The sequence below is a fragment of the Quercus suber genome, unplaced genomic scaffold, assembly GCF_002906115.3.
Source record: "Quercus suber isolate HL8 unplaced genomic scaffold, Cork oak 2.0 scaffold_170, whole genome shotgun sequence".
NCBI lineage: Eukaryota > Viridiplantae > Streptophyta > Magnoliopsida > Fagales > Fagaceae > Quercus > Quercus suber.
This window is the reverse complement of record NW_027069630.1, coordinates 800,318-818,266: the sequence shown is the minus strand read 5'-3', so window position 1 is coordinate 818,266 and position 17,949 is coordinate 800,318. Positions and strand designations below refer to the sequence as shown.

The following is a 17,949-nucleotide window of genomic DNA, read 5'->3' as shown; positions in this document are numbered from 1 at the left end:
TAGAAAGAGGCTTTTACCCTTAACAATGAATAGTGTTGGGAAAGGTAATACAAAATTTAAAATTTTCTTTTTGAACACAATTTTTCATTTAATTCTTATTGTAGGGTGCATTTTATAGTTTATGATTTTAAATCATCAAATGCAGATTTTTTTTTCCCCCTCCTAGGAGATGTGGGTAGTTTTTTTGGGTTGATTACAGAATTTGAGAATTTGGGGACGATGAAATTGTCTATGTTAAATGATTTGATCAAATGGGTGAAATTCATACCGGACATAAACCAGAAAAAAAAAAAAAAAAAAAAGTTTCAGATCTAATAATACCTCTCTCCATTCTTTGCAACTTACTAAGTACTGACTAGGCCTTGCTTGCATTGCTGCCATCATCAAAATGTTTCCGTTGTAGTTGTCGCCATGCCACCACCACGTTCCTCCTGTACCTTCTTCTTCATTCTTCTTCAGTTCCCACAGATTACAAAAAAAGTTTTTTTCTTCTGCTTCTTTTTCGATGTGTCTTTTCGCTTCTTTTCAATCTTGCTTTTTAGTTTTTTGTGTAGTGATGTAATCATTAATGTTACTGACAACCCACTAATGTGAGCTTCATTTCAAGATTCAAACTTTTTTTTTTAATAAAAATTAAATTTCTCTTACCATTTTGTACCTGACTGGCTGACCGACCCACAGAAAAAAGTTTAGTCACACCATTTTCACAACTTTTTCTACAGATATATTATGGTAACTTTTTTAACAGTTATATTAAGGTAAAGTGTGATTATTGAAAAATTAGCACCATAATTTTTAAGGTCTTATTTTTATAAGTTTTTAGAGCATTATACGGATTAATGACTAATAAGGTTATAAAATAATCAAATAAAAGAAAAATATTTAACATGGTACGGTCAAATCCAAGCCTACATCCATGTATAATGCCAACCAAAGTTCACAATCAATGACTTGTCCACATGGATTACAACCACACTCAATCAGACTTGACAAACTAAATGAACTCACGAATTCTCACATCTCACACAAACAACATTCCCAAAACTCACAAACACAACAAAATTCCCATAGAAACAAACTAACTCACAAATCTCAATAATAATATGTAATACAATTGATGAGTTAAAACTTCAAACCTGCATCCTGACATGTCAATAATTCATCATGTCCATCTTTATATATTGGAATAGGCTGAACAAATAATGATGATAAACGACCCTTAGTTTCATGGTTTCCAGCTCCATGTCCATCTCCAGACTAGTACATGCACTGAGCCATCCTTCTAAGGTTGAATATAATTTCAATAAAAGTTTCAAGCAAAGAAGAAGTTGCATCTCGTTCTTCATTCATCTTCTTCCATGTTTCACTAATCAAATGCCTAATGTATTCACGGGCATCTTCTTCACTAGCACCATTTTCATTCATGTAACACTGGATTGATTTAGGGACGCCACCTCTTTCTAACTCATCTTGATTCACCCAAAAAAAAAAAAAAAAAGAAGATCGTAAGGGTTTAATGACTATATGAAATTTTGGTGGATGAAAATCTTAGGATGGTATGTTCTACATACTGTAGATGTTCCAAAATCATCTGCAAGTCGTACAATTATTGATGAGTAACATACTATGTTGGGGCATTCTTGCAAGTCGTACAATTATTGATGAGTAACAGACTATGTTGGGGCATTCTTCCAAGAAATTTATAAGTCTTCCTTTGTTATTGGATCTGTGACTAAAAAATAAGTATTCAATAGTATAATTGGTGCTGCTACTGAAAAATATGCATTCTCAAGGTACTCTTGAAGGTATCCAGTATAGTACCACTTTGCTTCCAACAAATAAGCTCTACATATATCCATCCACTGAAAAAATTATAATGGAGCAATGAATATTAGAGGTAGTAAATCATGTGTTCAATAAGAAAATATTAAAGGATAAATATAGATGAGTTTATAAGTCAATGTCATACTGCTATTTTAAGTGTATCAAAAGCCATTTCATTAACTGAATTGTGTAGAGCAAGGAAACATAGCTTCATGTAATCTAGGAGCCCATCCATTACATTGATATTCCAACTGAAATCACAGAGTGCACTTAAGTCATTATGTCATATATAGCTTTGAAGCATTTAAGGCATATTACCATTAAAACTAACCTCTCAACAGCATTCGTGAAGAGATCAAGTTCATCCAAAGTGCCATACACATCATAGATATCATCTATTACCGTAATGAGTAGATTGACCTTTGTTGAGATTCTTCGTGAAATGTACACCCCACTATCCAGAAGAAACTCTCTGTTAGCCTATTTCTCACAAAGCTCAACTTTTCTGCAAGGCCAATGCTCCTCCACCACCTTTATTTGAACCAAACCAGAGAATGAAAATTTTATTTTTATATCAATGCATTTTCTTACCTTTCAAATTAGTAAAGTTAAACACTAGCTTTAAGTTTAAAATTTAGGCCATAACTGATTTAATTATTTGTTCATGTTGCCATGAGATTTTATTTTAGTTTTAGTATTTATTAGTGTATGCTTCAATTTCTATATAGTTGTCCTTCTAACTTGGAAGTTCCAAGGGTCTTCAATAAATATGTTACAAACCAGGAATTATATATCAAATCTCAACTGTAGCTCAATTTATAGAATGAGAATTAACAAGCTTTTGACCTTGACACTAGTTTGATATCTTCTTGGTGGGTTGCTTGCACCATTTTGAAATCCAATTTTGCAAGCTCAAGCAAGATAGAGTTTGATAGTTCAAGAATGTATTGACCTTTTTGGTAAATTAATCAATTAATTAGCCAAATGAATTAACTAGATTCAATTACATGCAATAAGCGTGGTAGCACAAACAAATCATCAAGTTAAATGCAGCGAAAAATAAATTTAACACAGATGATTTGTTTACAAATGGAGAAAACCACCGAGGCAAAACCCCACCGGGTGAATTTAAGGTTACCACTCCTGAGAATCCACTATTATCAAAACAAGTAGTTATAAGTAAAATAAATCACAGTACCTAATACCAACCTACAATTAGACTTGCAATGTAGTGATAATCTCTCATTTTAATACACGGCTTGAAATACGTGACTAACCAATCGATACACAGATCCTAATACGTGACTAACACATCAACTTGAGAAAGATGTTGGTTGTAAAATTTTTCAGTACATCCACACGATGAAGATTAAGAAGCTCATTGGTTACAAAACTCTTGGCACAAAGACGTAGCAGCTTCTTCAAGAGAAATATGAACTAGGACAATTTTTGTCTCCGGTCACAATGTGAGTGCAACAACAATTGCAACAACCTTAGTTGCATCACCTTAGACGGCCCTTAAAATAATCCTTATATATGTCTAGGATTGTGAGAAAAGAATCCCTATATAAATAGCTTGGATATGCGTGAAAAGCAAATCTGGAAATTTGAATTTTGTAATTCTCGATAGATACAGTTTCTCTCGAGAACTGTCGAGAATCACATATTAAATCTTGATAGATACATTTGTCGAGATGTCTGTCGAGTTTTAATGAATAGCAATTCTTCACTTGATTCTTGGATAGATTTGCATGACTTTAATACTTGGACTTGAATTCTTGTTCCTTGAAGTATTAAACACATCTTAGATCTACCCAATTACAAGTAAAGTACGTTTTGTCAAAGGATTAGCCAATTCTACATGACATATGTTCTTAACAAATTCCACATATGTCCTAATAGAGTTCATGTCTTCTTTGCTCCTATATACATCAATGAACCATCCCGCTTCCACCCTTGATATCCTCCAGTGTGTGGAAGCTCCAATGTATGGCTCACTATGATAGAAAGATTTTGATCTTTATTCTGGTTGATAAATTCTTGGAGATGTTTCTTTGAGAATTCTCTTGCTTCCTCTAAGATATTTTTCACCTTCTAACCAAAGGAATGAGGCTTCATACAAGGATAGAATTCCCTTGGTATCATCCCAAAGATATCCCTTGAAACTCCCTTCCTCCATGAAACTATCGAAAACTTCTGCACTCAGCAACCCAACAGTTATAATGGGTATTCTAAGGGCTCAAGAAGCATGTTATCAAATCAAATATTGAATATAATTATAATTATGATGTGTAATGGACTCTATATATATATATATATATATATATAAAAGTATAGTTATCCAAAATTCATTGATGCACAAAACCAATTAAAGTAAGCTGTATCTATTTTCTTTTTTTTGTACACTTTTTATCATTAGTAGAAATAAAAATAAAATAAAATAAAATAAATTTATCAATTAAGAAAGTAACAGAAACTATAACTTCATATAGAATAAATAGACAAAAAAGAGTATATGTGGTTGACCTTAACTGATTTGCTTTTATTTTTATATTGATCATCTCAAACCATTAGAGTCCATGGCCTACACACATACACACACACACACACACACGTATATATAAGTTGTGGGAGTCGAATCTAATATGGTTATGTCGTGACATGATTAAAGGTCTAGCTACATCTATGCTTAATTTTACTCTAAAATGATTAATCAAGTTGNTATATAATATATATATATAAGTATAGTTATCCAAATTCATTGATGCACAAAACCAAATTAAAGTAAGCTGTATCTATTTTTCTTGTTTTTTGTCACTTTTTACATTAGTAGAATAAAAATAAAATAAAATAAAATAAATTTATCAATTAAGAAAGTAACAGAAACTATAACTTCATATAGAATAAATAGACAAAAAAGAGTATATGTGGTTGACCTTAACTATTTGCTTTTATTTTTATATTGATCATCTCAAACCATTAGAGTCCATGGCCTACTACACATACACACACACACACACACACACATATAAGTTGTGGGAGTCGAATCTAATATGGTTATGTCGTGACATGATTAAAGGTCTAGCTACATCTATGCTTAATTACACTCTAAAATGAACTAATCAAGTTGCAATTGAAACTCCTCATAATTAGTTATATATACAGGATCCACATAATAAACACTTGATGTGGGAATCAGTACACGCCCACACAACTTACACTCAAATAATCCAATCCAACTATATTTGCACAATTTGGAGTATTACAACTTTACAGAATAAATAGAAATGGATATGACCAATATGAAAACAAATATAAATATTTAAAAAAAATTTGAAACGTTAAATGTTAAACAGTGAAAACAATCCAAAAAATAAGGAGGCAAAAGTGCCCTGTAGTTTAAAACATTGGTCAGTAATAAATATCCATCTGTGAAATCAAATATCTTCTTAATTACCTTTGGACACCCTATATCCATGTTGTCTAAGCAGTTGAAATTTAAGAGCCGTGGCATATAAATTCTCCTTCTTCCACTCACCATCATGATCATTGTTGTATAGACCTTCCAATATTCTCTTCACTTACACTCAAAAGATAAGACAATCCTAGTTTTTGCAAGATATCTATCAGCTCCAGTTGCTCTAAAGGATCCACCACTTTTTGAAGCATCATCCTCGCTTGTCCCTTCAACTTGTTAATTTTCCCTGTGTACACTTCTCCCTACATCACAATTTTATCATTAGCATGGCCCAATGATCAGTTTCGGCAATAATTGAAAAGCACTAGTAAATCTAACAATGAAACAATATTATATATTAATTATGTACCACGTATTTCGCTTCTTAGTGACTGGATGTAATCATAGTCCCAAATAGGAGCTTGATAATTGCAGATCTCCGAACAATATCGGTGCTCTTAGAATTTGCTGTCCGCCATGCATTGGACAGGACCAGGAACATGCCACTTCTGCTTATTGTTACAAGTGATTTGAGATGGATGGGACCTTTAGATGGGAAATTGTAAATAGGGAGTGAAGCAAGGACGTTGAGAGCCATTGAGAAAGGCCTTTGGTATAGCTTATTATGGTTTCTTGGTAGTATTGCGTAGAAACATTACGTTACATATATGCCTTTTATATTGCTTGACTTGGGAGACTCTCATCTGTATATCTATCGACATTATATTTATATCATGTGTAACATGTGAAGTAAAATTTGTCTTAGTGCAGGTTTTAAAGTTTTTTTTTTTTTTTTTTTGTCCAGAGATTTTGAATTTAATCCTGTTTACTCTGAAAATCAATTAATGCATGTCTTAGATCCAATAATAAAATATCATCATAAAACAAATGTCATAATTTGAAATTCTATCATAACTAATTAAAAGGAAGATAAGCAAAAGTTTTGTCTTGTATGTTGTACTCGCATAGTCGCATATATAGTCTTTTAGCTAATATTGTAAAAAAGAGTTTATTTGTGATATGGGTACTATTTAAACTTATTGACAGAATGAGGAGAGAAGCAAATTTCGATAACACCATTGCCAAAATTCTAAAAAAAAGTAGGAGAGAGAAGAGAGAAATGATGTGACGAATAATTTTTTACTAGTTCTCATTAGAGCTCACCAATAACTTACTTTTTATTTCCTAATAACTACTCATCACATTAACAGTTTATGAAAGTTTTTGTAAAAAATTTGTATATCTAGCATTTTGCCAAAAGGAAAGGATTAAAAAAAAAAAAAAAAAAACTCAATTGTGGCAATTGAATTGCCGAAATTGGAGGAGTAAAAAAAAATGCGTGTCTCTATAATTTTACTCCAAAAGTGTGGTTGTAGCATTAATCTTATCACAATCAAGGTTTTTTTTTTTTTTTTTTTTTTTTTTAACTCCTACAATTTCGGCAATTCAATTGCCACAATTGATTTTTGGTTTTTTTTTTTTTTTAAATCATCCACTTTTGGCAAAATGCTAGAGATACATACTTTTTCACAAAAACTTTCATAAACTATTGATGTGATGAGCGATTATTGGTAAATAAAAAAGTGATGTTATTGATGGGCCCTGATAAGAACCAGTAAGAAACTGGTCATAACAATCGTTTGTAATAATATGGTAAAATAGTTTGTGACCATAGCATTATTCTTGCTACAGTTCAATTTTCCTTTTTTTAATCTTCCAATTTCGGCAATTCAATTGCCACAATTCTTTTTTTTTTTTTTTGCAATATCATTGTTAAAATTCTTTTTTCTCTCTCCCATGTCCATCACATCATTCCTCTCTCCTCTCTCATACTTTTTCTCAGAATTTCAGCAATAATGTTCCCAAAATTCGCTTCTCTCCTTATTTTCCAAATAAGTTTAAACAGTACCATATCACAAATAAATTTCATTTTTTACAACATTCAGCCAAAAGACTCCACATATATGGGTCATTAACGGCAATGTATTGTATATATTTTTTTTTATAACAACTATGAATTGTACCTGACATTCTTTAGTCATGCCTCTTATATGTTGTACAGGCAAAGATGCATGGTTCAACGTCAATGCTATATATGGCACGACATTCTTCGTTCATGTGTTTCAAAAGGTTCATATTAGAGGAATTCAGTTATTCAAGCTTGAAAAGTTTACAAAATTATGAATTAAAGTATAAAGAAATTTAAAAGAAATTATATTACTTATAAAAAAATAATAATATAATTAAAGTAGAAGTTCAATAGATGATTAAGTTTTTCTTTATTATTATTTTAAATTAAGCAAGTTAAGCTTCTCTAATTGTATGTTCGGACTGGACATACAGATATAGGGTACAGATTACAGACAGTCAACAGTGTCCCTAAATTTCAGGCAAGAGTCTGTAATATCTTTTTTAAAGATTAAACCTATGTTGAATTTGAAAATCTGTATATCAATCATAGATTCATAGACTCTCAGCAATTATTACATAGATTTAGTCTATGTATAATCAATACACAACTAGTAGTTAATCCGTGTAATGCATGAATAATTAATGGTAATTATATTATATATATATTCACTTTTGTTATGTTATTGGTACAATCATTTGAAAACAAATCAAATTTTATAATTCACACAAAAAAAGCTGTTGAAATATTATTTAAAGAAATCTTGGTTTCTTTTTCTTCTTCTATTGGATATATCTTTTTTATTTGTAGTTTGAGATTTTGCAAGTAAGAAATTGTTTCAATTATCATATGATCATTGTATATAGTAAAAAAAACTTTGCATAAATGCATAATATGCTTAGAAATAGTAAATGAAATTAATAATATACTAATTTGTAAACATTTTGCAAGATAACATTGAATTTAAATTTTTTTTTGAACAAACATATAATAAAGAGATGGATTATGGATTCAAGTTAGGTTTGTTGGTAAAGTCTAGTAAAGTCTCTTAGAGTTAAATAATAGATTTAGGATTTGAACCACGTTTACACCAAAACACAACCGGTGTCCTGACTTGTAATAAATAACAATTATAAGTTTTCTTGAAACAAATGCCAAAAATTCATTTAAATTTATATTGATAAAGTGTCAGTTTGGCATGATTAATTTTGCCAACTTATTTTACTATTCAGCTTATTTTTACGACTATTCTTGAGTTCCACTACACTTTTTGTTACTATTCATAAGTTCTACTATACTATTTCAGCTAACTTTTATATTTATTTATTGTATTTCAGCAAAAAGTTTTCAATTTCAGCAAAATAAGCGGATTCCAAACAGACAAATTCTCATTTTTTTTACAATTCTCATTTTTTTTACGCCAACTATTATTATTATTATTATTATTACAAGCCAATATGAGGAAATTTCGACCATCTAAAAGAGAGTCAAACAAAGACAAAAGTGTTAAGGAAATTTCAGGAACTATATATTGGCTTGTAAATTGAATAATAATGGCGTGGGGTAAAGTTATGAGGAAGCAATGAATGAATGTAACAATACATAGAGCTCTTGCTATAGTTAAGGGTGATTCTCAGTCCACCTTCTTGGGCTTTGAAGTCAAAGGAACAGAGCTCTCTTCAATGGGGGGGCACCTACTACAGCATGTACAGGAGATTGCTGGTTTCTTATTAGTCTTTCCTTTTGTTCCTTCATAATCCAATTGTAACAAAAGCTGCTCAAATCCTGGTTGAGGCTTTGTTGGAAGAGACTTTATTACTTCAATTGTAAATATATGCTCTTCATATGGATGTAAACTCAAGGGTTCTTGGATAGAATATTCATTGCTGTATTTTTTGTTAATAGTTGATGCAAATTACAATATAGTAAGTTCGAGCCTGTGTTAAGACATAACAGTCCAATCAACAACAAAGAGATAACCACCTCGTAGCATGTTATAAGCAACAATTATAAGGGTGAGTTGAATTCAAATCCCATGTATAAAAGAAAAAAAGGAAATTAATTGATGTTTTAATTTGATGATTAAAAAAAAAATCATCAAATTAAATTTGGTTCAACATCCTAGCAAGTATCTTGGTATTAATTTTAAGCTTAAGGGGAATAAAGTGGCTAACTTCCAATTTCTGGTGGACAAGCTACAATCCAAGCTTGACAAATGGAAAGCAAATCTGTTATCTCAAGCTGGGAGAACCACTTTAATAAATTTTGTACTTCAAACCCTCCCTCTCTATACCTTCTCTTGTTTTAAGGTTCCTGAAGCAATTTGTAGGAGGATGGATTCTATAGTGAGGGCATTTTGGTGGGGTCATGCTCCTAGGGTTTAGAAATTGCATTCTCTTAAATGGAGTAAGATATGTTATCCTAAGTCTTGGGGGGGTTTAGGTATCAGAAGATTTAGTCTTTTGAATCAGGCTATGCTGGCTAAAAAATATTGGAGAGTACGCCATAATCCTAATTCCTTAATTGCAAGAACTTTTAAGGCAAAGTACTATCCTAGGGGATCCATCCATATATGCTCTCCTAAACCACATCAATCTTGGATTTGGAGGAACATCATTAAATGTGATAATCCTAAGCTTAAGGCAGGAAGATGGTGGGTGAATAAGGGTTTAGACATTTCTTTAAGGGATAATGAGTGGTTTAGGTGTAAACCTAATATGTTAGACAATCCCTTCATAACTGATGGTTCTGTAGCTAACCTAATTAATCCAGAGAATCACTGTTGGAATGCAGATTTAGTGCAAACCTTTTACCCCTTTCCTAGCAGTGAGGAAATTATGAAAATTCCCCTGCCAAAAATTAATGCTGGAGGTGACAAACTATTATGGAAACACTCAAAGAGTGGGGACTATGAGGTCAAAACAGCATATGGGCTTCTCCTTAAGGAATGCTTGTTTTCTTCTACTAATAGTCATAAGGTGAATCTGGTTGGAAGTAAAATTTGGGCATTGATTTGGAAGATAAAGCTTCCACAGAAAATTTGTATATTTATTTGGAAATTATTGCATGATTGTCTTCAACTTTGCAACATTTAAAAATTAGGGGTATATCTAATGATGGGCTATGTCCAATGTGCAACTATGAGGAGGAATCAGCTTCTCATTTGTTTTTAATGTGCCCCTTTGCTAGAGCTTGTTGGCATGGTTCATCTTTGGGTGTACATACCTATGATTTTAGTGACATATCTGTTCAGCAATGGTTAATTAATCTAATGAATGCTCTTAACTGGAAAGAAGAAGGATCTTTTGATTATATGCAGTCCATCTTTACCACATTGTGGACCATTTGGCTCCATAGGAATAGGGCTGTAAACAAGCCAAGCTCAAGCGAGTAGTGCCTATTTGAGCTTGGCTCGTCAGTAAAAATAAAATGCTCAAGCTTGGCTCGAGCTCGAAACAAGCCTAAATATAATGTTTGAACCCGAGCTCGTGGAAAACCCCAAGAGCTTGAGCTCAGCTTGGCTTGGCTTGATAAATTAATCAAGCCAAGCTCAAGCTTAACATCAAGCTCAAACTCAAGCTCAAGTCAAGCTTTTTTGCTTGGGATCTAACAAAATTGCATTATCAAGTGCTCAAATTTGCTCAAATCTCCAACAATCAAGTAAACAAAGATAAGAAAATAATATACTCATTTGTTCATACTTCTAATTCCACATGTGATTAGCAATTGCTCAAATTAAAGCTTTACATAATTAAATCTATCCATTCATACTTCCTTGTCTCTAGCTATAATATTTGTTCAAAATACAATTCACAAATATAATCTTCATACTTCCTTCACAAATATACTTGTCATCTGTGCAGCTATATATAATCTTCAAACAAAAAAAGAAAGACCCTCTTGACATGACATTTCAGAAGTATCCATATCACCATATGCTAAGTTATCATATGCACCATGCCATTAACAAAAAGAATATTTAGTTTTTAAAAAAACAAAAGACCATCTATCATTCACAAATCTAGGTCTTTCACTTTCTGCACCAGATCAGAATATATTCCACCACAAGGTCTTTAATATGCACCAGATCAGAAAACCAACAACCTGCATTCAAAACAACCAAAAATAATAAAAGGACATTATAAATTATAGGGGAAGATGATAATTATAGTCAATATTCAGTAAATTAAGAGAAAATCAACTTTACATTATTATAGTTGTATTATCAATATGCACCATATCAACATAACATGTCCTTTGAGGGGGGGGGGGGTTTAGGTATCAGAAGATTTAGTTTTTTGAATCAGGCTATGCTGGCTAAAAAATATTGGAGAGTACGCCATAATCCTAATTCCTTAATTGCAAGAACTTTTAAGGCAAAGTACTATCCTAGGGGATCCATCCATATATGCTCTCCTAAACCACATCAATCTTGGATTTGGAGGAACATCATTAAATGTGATAATCCTAAGCTTAAGGCAGGAAGATGGTGGGTGAATAAGGGTTTAGACATTTCTTTAAGGGATAATGAGTGGTTTAGGTGTAAACCTAATATGTTAGACAATCCCTTCATAACTGATGGTTCTGTAGCTGACCTAATTAATCAAGAGAATCACTCTTGGAATGCAGATTTAGTGCAAACCTTTTACCCCTTTCCTAGCAGTGAGGAAACTATGAAAATTCCCCTGCCAAAAATTAATGCTGGAGGTGACAAACTATTATGGAAACACTCAAAGAGTGGGGACTATGAGGTCAAAACAGCATATAGGCTTCTCCTTAAGGAATGCTTGTTTTCTTCTATTGATAGTCATAAGGTGAATCTGGTTGGAAGTAAAATTTGGGCATTGATTTGGAAGATAAAGCTTCCACAGAAAATTTGTATATTTATTTGGAAATTATTGCATGATTGTCTTCCAACTTTGCAGCATTTAAAAATTAGGGGTATATGGGCTACATCCAATGTGCAACTATGAGGAGGAATCAGCTTCTCATTTGTTTTTAATGTGCCCCTTTGCTAGAGCTTGTTGGCATGGTTCATCTTTGGGTGTACATACCTATGATTTTAGTGACATATCTGTTCAGCAATGGTTAATTAATCTAATGAATCCTCTTAACTGGAAAGAAGAAAGATCTTTTGATTATATGCAGTCCATCTTTACCACATTGTGGACCATTTGGCTCCATAGGAATAGGGTCGTAAACAAGCCAAGCTCAAGCAAGTAGTGCCTATTTGAGCTTGGCTCGTCAGTAAAAATAAAATGCTCAAGCTTGGCTCGAGCTCGAGACAAGCCTAAATATAATGTTTGAACCCGAGCTCGTGGAAAACCCCAAGAGCTTGAGCTCAGCTTGGTTTGGCTTGATAAATTAATCAAGCCAAGCTCAAGCTTAACATCAAGCTCAAACTCAAGCTCAAGTCAAGCTTTTTTGCTTGGGATCTAACAAAATTGCATTATCAAGTGCTCAAATCTGCTCAAATCTCCAACAATCAAGTAAACAAAGATAAGAAAATAATATACTCATTTGTTCATACTTCTAATTCCACCTGTGATTAGCAATTGCTCAAATTAAAGCTTTACATAATTAAATCTGTCCATTCATACTTCCTTGTCTCTAGCTATAATATTTGTTCAAAATACAATTCACAAATATAATCTTCATACTTCCTTCACAAATATATTTGTCATCTGTGCAGCTATATATAATCTTCAAACAAAAAAAGAAAGACCCTCTTGACATGACATTTCAGAAGTATCCATATCACCATATGCTAAGTTATCATATGCACCATGCCATTAACAAAAAGAATATTTAGTTTTTTAAAAAACAAAAGACCATCTATCATTCACAAATCTAGGTCTTTCACTTTGTGCACCAGATCAGAATATATTCCACCACAAGGTCTTTAATATGCACCAGATCAAAAAACCAACAACCTGCATTCAAAACAACCAAAAATAATAAAAGGACATTATAAATTATAGGGGAAGATGATAATTATAGTCAATATTCAGTAAATTAAGAGAAAATCAACTTTACATTATTATAGTTGTATTATCAATATGCACCATATCAACATAACATGTCCTTTGTAAATATAAGAAAATCATAGATATAAAAGACCATTATCAAATAATAAAGCACATACCTTACACCCTCTTGCAAACACAAAAAAAACTAACATCCACAACAAAAAATCCTTCAACTCATTATCCTTCCAACTACATGTAAAAGCAAATATAAGAACATTATAAAAAATAAAAAATAAAAGAATTATAAAAAAACATTTAATGAAAAAAAAAAGACACACACATACTAAACAATACACTTAACATAGCATCATTTTGGAAAAGGTATGGCTATCTCTGTGATGCTAGTAGACCCCAGTTCAACCTACAAAAGAAAAAAATTAGAAGCTTTAGATTCCAAGTCTTTGTTACAATAGACAAAAATTAAAAAAAATTTAAGTTGTTTTTCGAAAAAGAATGAATAAATGTGATGAACACTTACTTTTGATTATTTCTTAGTTTTGTAAAGAGGTCGAACCCAATCACCGCCACAAAGTAAAGCTTGTATAGTTTTTGTTGATAAAGAAGCTCGATACACATCAACCTGTAAAGAATGCAAATTCTGAAGCTACTATGGTGATGGGAATGGAAAGTATGTCAAATGCCATTTTTGAGAGAATACGAAATTTTAAGTTGTTAGCCTTCCACCACTCCAAAGCATCAAAGTCTGAGTCTAAATCATCTGAGCATAAAAAGACACCTTCTTCCCAGTACACATCCAAATCTTATTTTGCTGGTTGAATGTTATCAGCATTTCTAACAAACTAATCAAACTCCATTCTACCTCTAGTTTTAAACTTTGAATTATTGCCACCAACACTACTACTACCTTCAGTGGATTTAGATGCACTTTGTCCAGCATTACTTGAAGTATAGTCCACAACATATTCATTATAAAGTTGATATAAGGCATCATGAACACGATCAATGTTTCTAGCTACTTCAAACCCTTGATAGATCTTTGGAAATGAAAAGTTTATCAAAGTCATTTTGAACCGAGGATCTAACACAGCAGCTATGGCCATTACAAAGTTGCGTTCACCCCAATATTTGTCAAACTTTAACTTCATCTTACATGCCATAACACTAATGTAATCATTTTTATCAAGTGACTTCTCATTTAAAACTTCTTTTATCTTCCAAACCTCAGGAAGGAATATATTTGCAGTTGGATATTCACTTCCTGATATGACATTTGTGACTTCTTCAAAAACTGATAAAAAATTGCACAGATGTTCTATCCTATCCCAATCTTCATTACTAGGCAGCCAATTATACCCCGCATCTCTATCTTTGTACCTAGGGAACACCTCTCTAAACTCCAAGACAGCAGCCAACATTGCATATGTTGCATTCCAACATGTGGGACAATCTAAGATCAACTTCTTGGACGGTAATTGCAATTGCTTTGCAATCTCACCAAACTTTATAAGACGAGCTTCTGATGCAATTAGATACTTCACACTTTCACTGACATTTTCAATCACCATTTCAATCTCACTCAACCCATCTTGTACCAACAAATTAATGACATGTGCATAGCAACGTACATGAAAGATCTTGCCACCCAACATGAGCTTCCTTTTGATAGCATCTTTCAAAATTCTTACAGCTGCATCATTGTTGTTAGCATTGTCCAAGGTTATTGTACACACCTTATTTTCAAGCCCCCAATCAAGCAAAAACTTAAAAATAGCATCAGAAATTACAACTCCAGAATGTAGAGGTGGTACATCACAAAAATTTATAATTCGCTTTTGTAATTTCCAACTAGAGTCAACAAAATGACAGGTAAGACACATATACCCAATTTTTTGTCCCCTAGATTTCCAAAAATCTGCAGTAAGGCTAACTCTATTGACACTACCAAGCATAGTCTTCAATTTTTTCTTCTCCAACTCAAAAGTAGAAATGCAATCATTCCTTACAGTATTGCGTGAAATTTTCAAGTAATATGGAGTAGCAGTTTTCATAAAAACATTAAAAACCTCATGCTCCACCATATTAAAAGGGTATTCATGCACAAGGATCATATGTGAAGCTTTTTCCCTGACCTTGGCATGGTCATACTTAAAGTTTGCTATTGCTACCTCACTTTCCACCCCACCTTCATTTACAGCTAACAGTTTTTGCTTCTTATCAGCTAGTTTATGACATAGACAACCTTTCAAGTGCCTATGGTATTGTGTTGTTGCACCATTATTACTGTAGGCAAGTCGTTTAAGTCAATGAATACATTGAACCTTTTTTGTTACATCAGGAAGAATAATTTCATTAAAGTCATTCCAAATCACAGAAGTCCTTTTCCTTTTCTTTTGTTCAAATAGATTGTCTTCAAGTTTGACATCCTTATTTTTTATAGATTCTTCATTCTCATCAATATTAATTACTGCATCTAGATTTTCAATAGCAGAAGCATCCATTTGTTGACTCTCCACTTCACAAATCTAAATAAATTAACATTCCAAAACATATATGAATAAACAAGAAATCAAATTTGATATCCAAAAACACATAGCACATAGCACAAAACAAAGCTAAGTACAAAGAAAGTATAACATTTTTAGTAGCTAACCACAGAGGACTCTGCACCTTAGAAAAAGAAAAGCACAGACCCATTCCAAACTACATACCAGACTCCACAACCACAATCCACTAATTACAGATTTAAGGGTCCGTTTGGTTCACGTAAAATAATTTCCGGAAAATAGCCTATTTTTTGGAAATACTATTTTCGGGAAAGGAAAATATTTTCGGGTGTTTGGTTGTATTATAAAAATTGTTGTAGAAAATATTTTCATGTGTTTGGTTCTATTCTGAAAATGTTATTTTCCTACAATTTTTTCACATTTTCTCAGCTATTTTCTCAGCATCCAAACAAATTTTACTACAAAAAATTTCAACATCACAGTCAATTCAACAACAAATTCCGGCAGCAAATTCCGGCAATCAAAACCCACAACCACCAAAACATCACCACCACACCACCACAACAACAACAACAATCAAACTTTAAAAAAACAAAACTAAGTCGTCGACGAGATCGAGGAAGAGAGAGCGATGGGTCTGGGTTTGGGTCTGGGTTGACGACGAGATCTGGGTGGCGATGGTTAAAGGTCGAAGGTCGAAGGCGATGGGTCAAAGGTCTGGGTCGAAGGCTCTGGGCTCTGGGTTCATGGGTCACCAACTCTAGTTCGAAGATCGGTGGGTCGTGGGTCGACGGCTCTTGGCTCTGGGTTCGTGGGTCGATGGCTCGTGGCGGTGGGTCGCCGGCTCTCTCTTCTTCCTCGCACTCTCTCTCTCTCTCTCTCTCTCTCTCTCTCTCCAGAAGTGAATTGAAGGTAAAATGAAAACGGAAATGATTTTTCGTAATCAGAAGGCATTATTAAAGGTCAACGGAAATGATTTTCCGTTTGACCCAATTTTCCTTGCGCACCCAAACAGCCTATTTTACGGAAAATGCTTTTCTGAAACTGTTTTCACCCAAAACAAACGGACCCTAAGTTATTATCAAACGAATTCAACCAACATGATTTTTCTAAGTTATATAGAAATTTCATAAACAACCATAACTTGAAAATCAAAACGATTTTGCAATATCAAACAAACTACAGTGCAAACAACTATAAAAATATATAGAAAATTTTTAAACATGAAAATTTACCTGTGGTGAGAGAATGCTATGAACGTCTTGGAGGATGGAGGTAGAGAGCAAAGATGGTAGTGATGCCAAATACTATACCGAATCTAGAGCTGTTGTTGGAGCTCTTTGCACACCTATTAGAACCCTTAAATTACATGGTGATTTGGTAAACACCGGACTCTAATCCTCTTTGTTAGCATCTAACTCTTCCAAATCTAGGATTTGTTCATTTGTTGCAAAGTGATATAGGGCAGATTTTTTGGAATATCTTGGCCTCACGAGAGAGAGAGAGCTAGTCAATTTTTTGTGAAAATTTGGAGAAAAGAAAGAAACTGATGGGAAAAGAAAGAAACTGATGATAAAAGAGAGAAAGATTGAAGCTTCTCAAAGAAGCTTCGGTCTTTCCAAGATAGCCTAAGGGTTTTAGGCTGCAGACTGCATAAGATTGACATGGACTCATTGAGTGACAGCTAAAAATTTCAGTTTGAATAAAACTGAATTGGGTTTTTTTTGTTCAATGATAGAACTAAGTTTCGGATTCAGTAGAGAGAACAAAGAAGAAAGAGTATTCAGATGGAAAGGAAATGAGTAACTATTAAATGACTAAACTAACACACGAAATAACATAAAAATACAACAAAGGCCAAAGGGATAAGATAGTGAAGTCCAGCTATATTAGAGTACTACTGTATTAGAGTCTTTAGAGAACTCTAGAAGGTAGAAGTGGAGTGAAGTCCAGCTGTACGCACTGTACTAGCTAGAGAACTCTAGAAGGTAGAAGTGGAAATTGAAAAAAGCGTGAATTACAAAATGAATCTCCGGTCTTTCTTTTTTTTTTTCTTTTTTTTTTTTTTGTGCTAAAAATGTTTTTAAAAGGGAAAAAAAAAAAAAACGCGCTCTCTCTCTCTCTCTCTCCCTCTCTCTCTCTCTCTCTCTCTCTCTCTCTCTCTCTCTCTCTCTCCGGAAGTGAATTGAAGGTAAAATGAAAACGAAAATGATTTTTCGTAATCAGAAGGCATTATTGAAGGTCAACGGAAATGATTTTCCGTTT

At 33.0% G+C, this 17,949-nt stretch overlaps 1 protein-coding gene and 1 pseudogene across 5 annotated transcripts; both read right to left on the bottom strand.

The window, feature by feature from the left end:
- Positions 1–1,122: 1,122 nt before the first annotated feature.
- Positions 1,123–5,879, bottom strand: LOC111992898 (myrcene synthase, chloroplastic-like; annotated as a pseudogene).
- Positions 5,880–10,925: 5,046 nt separating this feature from the next.
- On the bottom strand, positions 10,926–17,521 carry LOC111994227 (zinc finger BED domain-containing protein RICESLEEPER 2-like). Of its 5 annotated transcripts, none has more exons than XR_010630670.1 (5): positions 16,920–17,518; positions 13,698–13,799; positions 13,500–13,580; positions 13,336–13,408; positions 12,691–13,123 (listed from the first exon to the last, which is right to left on the bottom strand). XR_010630670.1 is itself a non-coding variant. In XM_024026130.2 (5 exons), the coding sequence occupies exon 2, from the start codon at positions 15,286–15,288 to the stop codon at positions 14,020–14,022; it is 1,269 nt and encodes a 422-aa protein (XP_023881898.1). In that variant the 5' UTR covers positions 15,289–15,702; positions 16,920–17,521; the 3' UTR covers positions 12,691–13,123; positions 13,336–13,408; positions 13,500–13,580; positions 13,698–14,019. The 5 variants fall into 5 exon arrangements, 4 of the variants coding, with proteins under 4 accessions (XP_065634044.1, XP_023881898.1, XP_023881947.1 ...); XM_024026130.2 differs by having other exon boundaries at positions 13,698–15,702; positions 16,920–17,521; XM_024026179.2 differs by lacking the exon at positions 16,920–17,518 and having other exon boundaries at positions 13,504–13,580; positions 13,698–16,905.
- Between the last annotated feature and the right edge of the window lie 428 nt (positions 17,522–17,949).

Coding starts and splice junctions, on each gene's coding strand:
- LOC111994227 (XM_024026130.2), bottom strand. CDS start 15,288: ATGATCCTTGTGCATGAATACCCTTTTAATATGGTGGAGCATGAGGTT.